The 12872-nt window shown below is 44.3% G+C and overlaps 1 protein-coding gene across 2 annotated transcripts in view; it reads left to right on the forward strand.

The window, feature by feature from the left end:
* Window positions 1–12564, forward strand: part of LOC114557936 (uncharacterized) — a 15717-nt gene extending 3153 nt beyond the window's left edge. The window contains exons 3-7 of one of the 2 annotated variants that reach the window (XM_028581670.1): window positions 2341–2610; window positions 7017–7125; window positions 10518–10572; window positions 11187–11305; window positions 12417–12564. In XM_028581670.1, the coding sequence (XP_028437471.1) occupies window positions 2341–2610; window positions 7017–7125; window positions 10518–10572; window positions 11187–11305; window positions 12417–12474 (611 nt within the window). In that variant the 3' untranslated portion in view covers window positions 12475–12564. Of the gene's footprint in view, window positions 1–2340; window positions 2611–7016; window positions 7126–10517; window positions 10573–11186; window positions 11438–12416 lie in introns of those variants that run through there. The other variant, XM_028581669.1, reaches the window with a different exon arrangement.
* Window positions 12565–12872: the final 308 nt, after the last annotated feature.

A 12872-nucleotide genomic window follows, 5' to 3' on the forward strand; every position in this document is an offset into this window, starting at 1 on the left:
GGGGGTCTCATTTATAAACGTGGCGTACGCACCAAACGGGGCTGAAAATGTGCGTACGCCACTTCCCACGCAAAGGTTGTGATTTATAAAAAACAAACTTGACGGGAGAATGTTTGGTCCTCCACGCAAACTCTGACCCATGCGTACGCACATTTTGGAGACAAAATAGGAATTGGCGACGCAGATGGTGAGGTGGTGAACTGAAGTCAGACTGCAGAAAGTACATGTGGGAATAACCATTAGGCTACTCGTAATATGTTTAAGTATTAATGCCTCACGCACATTTCTTCACACTAAATCATGAAGATTTTACTGAGTGATAATTGAGTGATAATTGTTCTGAGTGATAATTGTTCCATAAACACCTCCAACTCAAATCTTAAATCAAAACTCTTTCTTAATATTTAATCGGTGCTGTCTCGCCGTCACATTGTCCGATACGGAGTGCAGGAGGAGGAGATGGCCCGACTACATGGAATACAGGATATCATCAAATACTCTAGCATTAGATAACTGCAGAACACAGTGTAAATAACTAAATATCTGTCTTTAAAACTGTGCATATATCATCAAATGTCAAAGTCTGGAAATATAGCCGTTAAGTTCTCGCGCAATCGTTACGCTCTATGTCCTCGTTATCGGTCCGAACTTTAATACTGTTCACAACAAAACCTGCATGAAGAAAAGTGTGTTTGCCTATTACACTTCGATTTCAGATTGTATCTCGGGGTGGGGGATACCACTAGTTGTTGTGTTTCTTGTTGTTGTTGTTATTTTAGCAAGTTAGTTAACAATCACAAATTGTTGTAGACTAAACATATAAATACTGCGGTGACCCCGTGTGTAATGCTGCATGATGGCCCTGCTGGCCCTGCAGGAGGACTGGAATGGAAGAATCAGGAGAAAAAGAGACTTCAGGGACCATGACGATGACTGGTTCATATGCTGATTTAAATTCCCTAATATAGCTTAATGGTAATATAGCTGTAATAGTAATATAGCTGCACTCTTGGATCTATGTACTGAATTGGGTCCAGTAGAGAGGGCAACGCGCTGGAACCGTGCCATCCCGGTCCAAATACAGGTCCTCGCCACTATGGGTGAAACCGGCTGTTTCCAGAGGGAAATGTCAGACAGATAAGTGTTTTTTTTAAATAAATATTATATATAATCTTCAACTTCATCACTAAGGCTTGTTTGGATATAATATATAGTTCTTTTAAATCTTATTATATACGTCTGGTATATTGAAGCTGTCCCCGAGTACCCTAATGCCTGCTGATTGGAAGATTTTATTAATAAAGGTAGTCTATAGATCCGGTTTCCATACGCTGTGCGACAACAGGCCGAAATTATAATTCAATTGAAATTCCCGAGCGTCTGAGAGGTTTTTATTTGTTTTGTTTTTTTCTCCGCCAGTCGTCATGATTCGTCATGATTCGGTGTAACGAAAGAGCAACTTCCAGGGTCATTAACATACTGATCAGCATTCACGAGGTGCTTTGCATTGACTATTTATGGTTAAAAATGGGCGTGTACAGGCCGGGATAAGAGGCTGATCCACTTACGCACACTTGTAGGTAATCTGTGATTTATAAAGGGAACATTGCTTACAGGTGTGCGTACACACGGTTTTATAAATCTGACTTTTTTTCAGCGTACGCCAATTTGGGCTTTTGAGCGCACGTACACTTATAGTAAGGATCCTACGCACAGTTTTATAAATGAGACCCCTGGTTTCCAGGGTGGAGAACAGGTCAGGTGAATTCTGGGAAGGAGCAGGTCCGTCAGAGACAGATAGTAGGCCAGCTAGTGGTGAGGTCCAGTAGTGGTGGTTCTGGTCCTGTGGATGGCAGGAGTGGAGCGGTAGCAGGAGTCAGGTTCCAATGGCAGCTGGATGCACAACTATGGGATTATCATAAAGTGTGCTTGTGTGTAAAGGGGAGACTCGTGGGTATGTACAGAACCCATTTTCATTCAGATATCTGGAGGTCAGAGGTTAACGAAAACCTTTGAAAAAGGCCATGGCAGTTTTTCCCATTCCAAACGTTAGCTTAAGTTTGGATCAATATTTATCTTCCTTCCCACCAAGCTAGCACAGCATGGGTTCCTTAGGTTGTCTAGTTTACTTTGATACCAATATACTGTTCTAGCTCTGGAACAGAACCTGCTACAGCCTCTAAAAGACAGTAAAGTCGGCCTAAAAGATGTAGGGCTGTCTTTACCTTTAGTTGTATAGTGATCTTGGTCTGTAACAACATGAGGAACCGGGATCATCAGTTCCAACAAGTCATAATCTAATATAATGTATTAAAAACTAACACTGTAAATGTATTTCAGATGGTGCTCAGATGGAGATAAGAAGCTCCAGAGATGACGGAGAGTTTAAAAGAGGAGAAGAAGTCACACTGAACTGCACCACAAACTGCTCTATCCACCAACTGGAGGTCAGCTGGTTCAGAGATGGCTCCGCCCTCTCAGAGTCTGGCCCCGCCCTCCATCTCAGCAATCTGACTGCAAAGGATTCTGGGACCTACACCTGTGGTTTGAAGAAGAACAACCTCACCCTCTCAGTGTTGTACAGCCTGCATGTGGAGACTGAAAAGGAAGGTTAGTTTGATCAGTTTTTATCTGAAAACATTTTCAGACCAAGGTTATAATCGTTAACGAAAACGAACAAAATAACGAAAACTAGGTGGGAAAAAACATTGTCGTTAACTGAAATAAAAATAAAAACAAGGCATTACAAAAAACGAAAACTAAACTAAAACCCTAATGTCTGTTTGCAAAACTAACTAATAATTAACTAAAATTATCGAGTAAATGTCCTTAGTTTTCGTCTTTGTCAATGTCTTTAACAGAGCATCTTTCAGAGTTGACATTTCCGACCATAGACCTGTTTAATTCAGTCTATGCCATAGACATATATAGTTTCTGACTGGGAACCCAGAAATTCCGACATTCCACGTCAAATTGAACACAACATGTCTGTACCCCTCGCCTGGCATTATAGCGGTACCGAAAGTCGGGAGAAAGTGGCAGAGTCCTATCTGATTATGACTGGGTCAGATGAAAGCAAGTGCCTCGCAGTGGAAGGTGGTAAAATAAGTGGACAATTAAGGGAAAAATCCCACGAAATTACATTTGAGAAGCGCGCTCAAGGAGGCTAACCATAGTTTACCTTAACAAGCAGCGACAGGGCAAGGAGAAGGCAAACCCCCCTTCCCCCGAAACAGAAGCTAATGTAACCCCGGTACAGGGCATGGATGTATGGGGCAGGGCCAGACATAATGACGGAGACAACCACAGGACAGAGAACACTACAGGAGGGCTTTCACCGGAGACCTGATAGCTGCTGGTTAGTCAATACGCAGGAACACTAAAAGCATGAGGAAGCGTGGGTTAATATGTGTATTGATACATGACTACACATCTGTGTGAGTCGATTGACTTCAAAAAGTTCGCCACTTTACTCAAACCAAAGTTCAAAACACCTGTTCATGTATGTCTTCTTTAGTCTGTTGGCTATTTAGGTTTTTTCCTGGCACAGTTACTAACCCATTTTGCACTTACTGTTACGTCTTGTTTAGACTGTTTACATACAGTATCTCACAAAAGTGAGTACATCCCTCACATTTTAGTAAATATTTCATTATATCTTTTAATGGGACAACACTGAAGAAATTACACTTTGCTACAATGTAAAGTATTAAGTGTCCAGCTTGTAACAGTGTAAATGCACTGTCCCCTCAAAATAACTCAACACACAGCCATTAATGTCTAAACCTCTGGAAACAAAAGTGAGTCCACCCCTATGTTAAATTCCCATAGAGGCAGGCAGATATTTACTTTTAAAGGTCAATTATTTCATGGATCCAGGATAATATGCATCCTGATAAAGTTCCCTTGGCCTTTGGAATTAAAATGCCCCCCCACATCATCACATGCCCTTCAACATACCTAGAGATTGGCATGGGGTACTTTCCATAAAATCTACTCTCACTGCAAATAAACCAGCTTTTAGGCTAACATAAAACCATAGCCTCGTGAGACCTTCCTGATCTCGCGAGCTCCAGTTTTCCAAACGACCGGGCCAATCAGCGTTGGTTTTGAGGTGGGTTAGGTGGTGATAGACAGATGTTTTATCCAATCAGCTAACCTGTATTATCAGACAGCGGTCCGGGAACCTGAAATGGGGCCTTTTATTCCTAAATTCTGAACACACCTCCCTGTAAGACCAGCACGACCATGGGCCACAGATGGTCGCAGGTGCATTTATTATTTAAACAACTTGGGCACTGGACGGGAAATTTACAACTGCAAAGACACTTGCGTCGGGCTAGGGTCATTCTTGACTTAGTGTGATCCACTCATCGCGGCTTAATCGGTTGCACGTTTGCAGAGCCAGGATAAGTAGGTGAAGCTATGTCAGCCAGGTCTACATAGCTGGGATAAGTGCACGTTCACGGATTTCTTAAATAGACCACGGTATCGATCACAGATTTACTGATGCACAAAAGGAAAAGACGTGTGCAGCAGCAGCTTCTAATGGAAATTTACAAGGAGGTGAAACATAATATGCAAAAAGGGAAAAACGCCCGACAGACAATAGCGGACCGACTGAATACGTATGGATTTAAAAAAATCTAGGCCTATTAGTAACTCCACGTTTTAATTGCTTTAATATGCTTGTTTTATGTGTTGGTTTTATTGCTGTATCTGTTTTAATGCGCTAAATGTGCTGGTTTTAGTGTAATGTGTCTTTGAGTAGCCTGTAAAGCACTATATAAATAAAAAATATAATATCTTATCTTATAAATTTATAAGGACTAGGCTTAATTTCAAAGCTTATTCATAATGCGACAATATGTTTTACAACCATATGCACAGATCTCCATAAGCTATGTCTAATTCTTAATATCCTCCTACAATTAATGTTCATACAGAACAAGCTTGACTGGACAAAAACTAGAAAAAGAAGTGACTTCAATACACACTGTAAGCATAAGCCTGTTATTATTCATGTTTTTATATTCTCACTCCCAAGATGACAATGACAGCCCCAAAATAAAATGATTAAGAAGCTTTGTGGCATTCCAACACATTCTCACTCCCATTTGGTAAAAAAGGACATTTGATCAGTAACCATTGTCGTCGTTATTGATGCAAAAAGTCAGCTTTCAGAGTCCGTTGCACGGTGTGGGAGGATCCCCCCGCCTCCCCCCGCCTCCCCGCGTTGCACGGGCGGGGGCACATTTTACGGTGACCGCAGCGGAGGAAAAGCCCATTTCCTCGTCCCACTTTTTACCATTACCATCTCAACAACTGCAGTAGTAGGATTTAAATCAAACTGGTGACAGGAATAGTGACAAGTAATGCATGTTAATAAAATGAAGCAGAACACATTCAGAAGACAACGGAATAACTGTTAAACACGTTTATTTCGGATCAGAGCGTCAGCTGATTTAACACATCAGACTCCAGGATCAATCTTAGCCTGCCTGTTAGCCTGCTCTGGACAAGGCTAGCCCCAAAGAATAAATCGCCATGGTTACTTGGCTGGGCTTAATTCAACCTGTTTTTGTGCAACCAAGTCAAAGCTAAATTCATCCAGGATAACCTGAATATCCTGGCTTAATCCCTTATCTTGGTTTTGTGCAATACCCCTCGGGTCTATAAGTCAAAAAAGCAGCATTTCCTTGTTATTTTAACAGAGCATTAGTAAAATGATCCTAGGTGGGTGCACAGCGCACACACACTATGCTTGTTACACACACAGGGATGCACAGGGACGCACAGCAGCACACACACACACACACACACACACACACACACACACAAGATTACAAATAATATTACGGTGCAAATCCATCATAACAGCAATGCTCCAAGGTCCAAACGCGCCTGGCTTTTAAAGGGAATGGGAGATGATCTCTGATTGGTTTATTGCATGTTACACCCAAAACACACATGTGAATTAGTGAAGACACTAAGGACAACCCTTTAGAACCATGCGCCCGGCACACGGACCCTTTTTTCGGCAAAAGTGGATTTGGACACTGAACGCAGCTGTGCCAGGCGCTTCACGCCATGCACTTAGATTGTTGAAATAGGGCCTTAAGACTTTAAACCTGCAGTGATTGGTTTATTTGACAGCTTGATTTGCAGCGGAACAGTCTGTGAATATCTGACATATTCTCCTCTTATAAAGCAGCTGAAGCTAACATGTCAGATTGTTACAGAGCAACATGACGTTAGATGCTTCAAGGTTAAAGTGATTCTCTCTGATTGTGATCGCACCTCCTGATTTTAGGCTCGTTGGAGATGAACTGCGCCTCGCCTGTAAAGTAGACGAGAGCAGGCGGCAGCAGCAGCCGGGGGCGGTGACAAAAGTCAGCTCTCAAGTCGGACAGTTTCCAGCAGTTTCCAGCAGCCTTCAGGCTGAACAGGAAGTGACACAAACACTGTGGTCCAATTCCGATTTAATAAAATTTTCTAAGACACATATCAGCTTGTACACAGTCTCCAGTTGTTTTAATTATGACAGAGTAGCTCTCAAAATGCTCTACATGCGATCTGTTGCTGATTTTAATTAACAGACTGTAGGTGATCCATAATCTGAACAGATTTAGTCTCTCTGACTTCTAAACATAACTATCGGCCTCACAACGTGTGTTCTGTATAGAATAAGCCTTTAAATCAGACAAATAGCAGTTAAAATCCCTCCGATTCAAAATCAATAAAAAGCAATCAGATGTTAGATCAGCTGAGAGGCCGGCGTTTCCCAGCATGCCCTGAGTCCGCCTGGGTCTTGCAGTTGGTGAAAAGCAACTCAGAACTGTGGCCACCTTGGTCTCGTGAGATTATTGTTGCCCACGTGTGCATGACGTCAGAGCAAGTCGGGATCAAGTCGGACACAAATCTAACCGGCATGCATTGGGCGGCGATTGCTGGTGATCGATTCTGCGCAGATCTGGCTCATCTCGAATGAGCCTAATGTCTGATGTGTTCTGCAGGTGGAGGTCACCCAAGAGGAGAGGGAAGTCTGCTTCTGATCATTGGTCTGGTGGTCGGGGTCCTGCTGGTTCTCTTCGCTGTTATTCTGGTCGTCTGCATCATCAAAAGGTATTTTAATAAATCTGTCTCTTTGTCTTCGTTATACAGCTCAGTGTGATGTGGGAGCAGGGAATGTGGACCTAAACGCAGAGAGAGGCAGGCAGGCAGGAGATGTATGGAACTCACGGATTTAATATAACAAAAAGCAGCAGTTCAAAGACTGGAAAACTCACGAATTGATGGATAAACTGACGGGCAAAAACATAGGCAAAAACAAACTGACACACGCAGGAACACAAGGCACAAGGATGCAACACAAGGGTAACAGGGCACGGACACAAAACAATCCAACAAGAGACAAAGGGAATATACAGGTTAAATACATGAGGTAATGAACAAATAAGTAAAACTAGACATGACAAGACAGAAAACAGACTATCAAAATAAAACAGGAAGCAGAACATAAACAGGGAAATGCACAACAGAAAAATACACAACAAAATATATACAGACCACAATACACAAAACAGGATACATAAACACAACAGGGAACAGAAATATACAGAATGGATATACAAACACAGGAAACATACAGAAATCAATAATACAGGCAACAGAAATGAACAAACAGGTAACAGAAGTGTCCATAGCATCACAGAGCCCCCTCCTCAAGGGGCGGATTCCAGACGTCCCAAAAAAAACAGAAAACAACCCAGGGAGGGCGAGAGAAAGTCTGGGGAAGGCCAAAAGTCCATAGGGCACAAGGAACAGAGAGCCCTGGAGGCACAGGCAACAGAGAGCACTGGGGGCACAGGGAACCATAGAGGGCCCGGAGAGGCCTGGGGGAAACAGAGGGCCGCTAGGGACAGGGAACAGAGAGAGACCTCAGCAACAGGGGACAGAGAGGCCTCGGCAACATAGGACAGAGAGGCCTCTGCAACACGGGACAGAGCAAAGGCAGACGCCTTCAGGCGGCCTGCGACGAAGGCGGAAGCCCTCAGGCGACCGAACTGGACGTCGAGGGCAGCGCCCCTCCAGGGGCCAAACAGGTGCTGGGGTCAGCCAACCCAGCAACCAAAACAGAGGTCACCAGGACATGACGTGCAGGAGTGGGTCTGACCGCCACAGGCAAAGTCTCTGGGGGGCAAGTCAGAGGCAAGCTCTTTGGGGCGGTCTCAGGGGTGCCGGAGACCGGCAAAGTCACAGGGGTGGTCACAGGGGTGCCGAAGACCGGCAAAGGCTCAGGGAGAATGGTCACAGCCAGTTCAGGGGGGCTGGACACCAGCCGGGATTCAGTGGGGCAGCTAGCCAGCCTGGGCTCAGGGAGGAGGTGGCTAGCCAGCTGGGGATGAGGGAAACAGAACAACCTGGGAACGCCAGGAAACGCGGGGGCACTAGGAAACTCGGGGGCACTAGGAAGCTTGGGGGCATTGGGGAGCTCGGGGACGCTAGAGGGCCCAGGGAGCTCGGGGACACTAGGGACAATAGAGAGCTAGGGGATGCTAGAGAGGTTGGGGACATTAGGGACACTAGAGAGCTCTGGGACACTAGAGAGCTCGGGGACACTAGAGAGCTCGGAGACACTAGGGAGGCTGCCAGCTAGCGGAAAATCAGGGAGGTTGCTAGCTAGCCAGGAGTCAGGGGGGCTGCTAGCCAGTGGGGAATCAACGGGGCTGCTAGCTAGCGGGAAATCAGGGAGGTTACTAGCTAGCTGGGGCTCAGAGAAGCTGCTAGCTAGCCAGGGATCAAAGAGGCCGCTAGTTAGCCAGGACTGAGGGACGTTGCTAGCTAGGCTGGATTCAGGGGAGCTATTAGCTAGCTGGAACTCAGGGAGGTTGCTAACTAGCCGGGGCACAGAGAGGCTGCTAACCAGCCAGGGCTCAGGTAGGCTGCTACCTGGCCTGGATTCAAAGGGGCTGCTAGCTAGCCTGGATGCAGTGGGGCTGCTAGCTAGCCTGGGCTCAGGGGGAAGGCTGCTAGCAGGCCGGGAGCCTGGGAAGGGGCTGCACATCAGCCCAGAGTCAGGAGAGCTGCACGTCAGCCCGGGAACAGAAGGGTTGCACGTCAGCCGGCCAAGCAGAACATAAACAGGGAAATGCACAACAGAAAAATACACAACAAAACAATACACAAAACAGGATACATCAACACAACAGGGAACAGAAACATACAGAAATCAATAATACAGGCAACAGAAATGAACAAACAGGTAACAGAAATGTCCATAGCATCACAGTCAGTTTGAAAGATGATGATCAGTGATTTGAAAGAACGAGATCAGGGTACAAGCGGCCAAAATAGGTTTTTCAGGAGGGTGGCTGGCGTCTCCCTTAGAAATAGGGTGAGAAGCTCAGTCATCCTTGAGGAACTCGGAGTAGGGCCACTGCTAACGTCCAGCTGGGAGGAGGCCTCGGGGAAGACTCAGGACTAGGTGGAGGGATGTCCAGCTGGGAGGAGGCCTCTGGGAAGACCCAGGACTAGGTGGAGGGATGTCCAGCTGGGAGGAGGCCTCGGGGAAGACTCAGGACTAGTTGGAGGGATGTCCAGCTGGGAGGAGGCCTTGGGGAAGACCCAGGACTAGGTGGAGGGATGTCCAGCTGGGAGGAGGCCTCGGGGAAGACTCAGGACTAGTTGGAGGGACGTCCAGCTGGGAGGAGGCCTCTGGGAAGACCCAGGACTAGGTGGAGGGATGTCCAGCCAGGAGGAGGCCTTGGGGAAGACCCAGGTCTAGGTGGAGGCACATCCAGCTGGGAGGAGTTCTCGGGGAAGACCCAGGACTAGGTGGTGGGATTATATTTCCAACCTGGCCTTGGAACACCTCGGGATCCCCCAGTCAGAGCTGGTTAATGTGGCTTGGGAAAGGGAAGTTTGGGGTCTCCGGCTGGAGCTGCTGCCCCCAGCGACCCGACCCCGGATAAGCGGACGAAGATGAATGGATGGATGGATATTTATTACCCTTTGCACTCAAACTTTGTCCATCTGCAGCCCAGTGTTATTGTTTTAGAATATAAAGTATGGCTGTCAAAATGAATTTGATAATAACAAGTTAATGCAAATTCCATTTGCAGCACTAAATCTTTTGACGTGCGATTAACAACACACGTTCTGTGATTTGGGCCTAGCGGCGCTCCGTAGTTTGTAAAATCAGGAAGCGATGCAACAGTAACGTTGTGGATGGCTAGCAGAAACAGAAATGTAGAAAGAAAAGAGTAAGGAATTGTGACATCCCTAATAATTATATCTATAGTGCTTTCCTAAAAAGCATGCGGTGTTTGTTATTGTGACCATGTGGTTGTGTTATTATTGTGGTCATCGTGTTGTGTTGTGTTATTGTGGTCATGATGTTGTATTGTTATTGTGATCATGTGGTTGTGTTTGTTATTTTGGTCATGTGGTTGTGTTGTGTTATTGTGGTCATGGTGTTATGTGGTGTTATTGTGGTCATGTGGTTTTGTTTGCAGGAAGAGAGCAGCAGGTCGGGATCAGACAGCCGTGGGACGGGACGAGGAACAAAAGGTGAGTGGAGGTGTTTTACTGATTATTTTAGTTTGCAGACGAAGGATCTGTGTGATGAATAAGATAAAATTAGATAGACTTTATTAATCCCACACCGGGGAAATTCCTGTGCTACAGCAGCTCAAAAGAAAAAATGTACACATATCAGAATAACACAAATACACATTAAGTAGACATAGGAGAAAAATAAACATAAAGCATAAGAAATAGAAAAAATAGAATTTGTTATAATAATAATAGTAATAAAAACACACATATGTACACAATAAACACCCTTATATATAATGTATAAACAGACAGTATATGAACACAGATATACAGATGAATAGAAATGACATATTGCACCGTTGGGGGTAACAACGAGTGATAAATAAATAAATATGCATAGTGCAGAATATTGTCCAGTGATGGGTCATATTGCAGAAACAGCGAGCAATGCTACATTATAATGTTGTATTAAAGAGTCTGACTGCTGCTGGAATGAAGGACCTGCGTTAGTGCTCCTTCTTGCATGAGTCTCTCTTTCTTCATCTCTTCCTGTCTTTCTTCATCTCTTCCTGTCTTTCTTCATCTCTTTCTGTCTTTCTTCATCTCTTTCTGTCTGTGGTTTTCAGCACTCTGATAACATCTACAGCAACAACTTCTTGCCGCTTGCTGAGCAGCAAGGACCCAGCAGCGCTGTGGAGGAAGTCAGCTACGCCTCGGTCCAGTTCACACACAAGGAGCAGGCCAGGTACTGGAGGCTGCTAAACATGGCCCTGTTCATACCTTCAGACTTTGGTATTTTCAACATGGACCCTTTTTCCCCTGCAGTGGTTTTTAAGTGAACAAAACTCTTTGAAATGGGTCCAGTAAACAGTTACCGTTCACTAAAAGTTCTGTTGTTGCTGCTGACAGACTCAGATTATTATTCTAAGTGTCCGACAACATTATGGAAAGGATCCCTACAGAGATAGACCTTTTAGTTAAAGAGTGAGATCCTTTTAGTTTAGCAGGAAACAGCCCCGAATTCACCATCCCCAAACTCCACCAGACTCCATGTATATAATCAGGACTTTTAGCGTGTATAGAGCCAGCATATTTCCACCAGACTCCATGTAAATAATCAGGACTTTTAGCGTGTATAGAGCCAGCATATTTCCACCAGACTCCATGTAAATAATCAGGACTTTTAGCGTGTATAGAGCCAGCATATCTCCACATGTAAATGGGTGAATTAAAGGTTTATTTCAACCAAACCAGAGTAGTGATTGTTGGAACAGTGGAAAGATGAACAAAGATGGCTTTTGGTGGTTTTATTTAGTTTCTGTCCACTTTGAATGAAGTGTGTTTTACGATGATAAAAGTCCTGATTATTTACATGGAGTCTGGTGGAGATATGCTGGCTCTATACACGCTAAAAGTCCTGATTATTTACATGGAGTCTGGTGGAGTTTGGTGATGGTGATTTCGGGGCTGTTTCATGTTAAACTAAAAGGATTTTACTCTTTAACTAAAAGGTCTATCTCTGTAGGGATCCATCCCATAATGTTGTCACTTGACACTTAAAATAATAATCTGAGTCTGTCAGCGGCAAAAACAGAACTTTTAGTGGACTCTAACTGCTGCTGAACATTAGTCCTGTAGGGTTTCATTACAGCCCGGTTCTTGTTTAATACTGGACCAGTTTCACAGACTGTTTTTCTATCAGACACCCAAGTTAAAAAATAATGAACTTCATCCTCGGGCATTCACATGTCAATGAAGTAGTGGAGGACGCAGAGTTTTGATGCTGAATCATATGAAGGTTTTTCTCTTCATCTCTCCGATGACTTTTCTTCTGTTTCATATTTATTCATTTTCAGACCGGCAGAGAAGGTGGAGGACTCCGTCATCTACAGCTCTGTAGCCAGAACAGGCTGAAGACAAACCGCACCATGAAGGCAGATAAACTTTTTAAATTTTTTATTTTTAATTTTTAATTACCACAAAAATGTGCACCTCGCAAAAGAAAACTCCACATCCAATATTAAATGAAGTTAACTATTGACACAATACAGTAACGTGAGCTATTTAAAGGTCCCATGACATGGTGCTCTTTGGATGCTTTTATATAAACCTTAGTGGTCCCCTAATACTGTATCTGAAGTCTCTTTTATATAGACCTTAGTGGTCCCCTAATACTGTATCTGAAGTCTCTTTTATATAGACCTTAGTGATCCCCTAATACTGTATCTGAAGTCTCTTTTATGTAGACCTTAGTTGTCCCCTAATACTGTATCTGAAGTCTTTTTATATAGACCTTAGTGGTCCCCTAATAC

The sequence above is a fragment of the Perca flavescens genome, chromosome 6, assembly GCF_004354835.1.
Source record: "Perca flavescens isolate YP-PL-M2 chromosome 6, PFLA_1.0, whole genome shotgun sequence".
In the NCBI taxonomy this organism is placed as follows: Eukaryota; Metazoa; Chordata; class Actinopteri; order Perciformes; family Percidae; genus Perca; species Perca flavescens.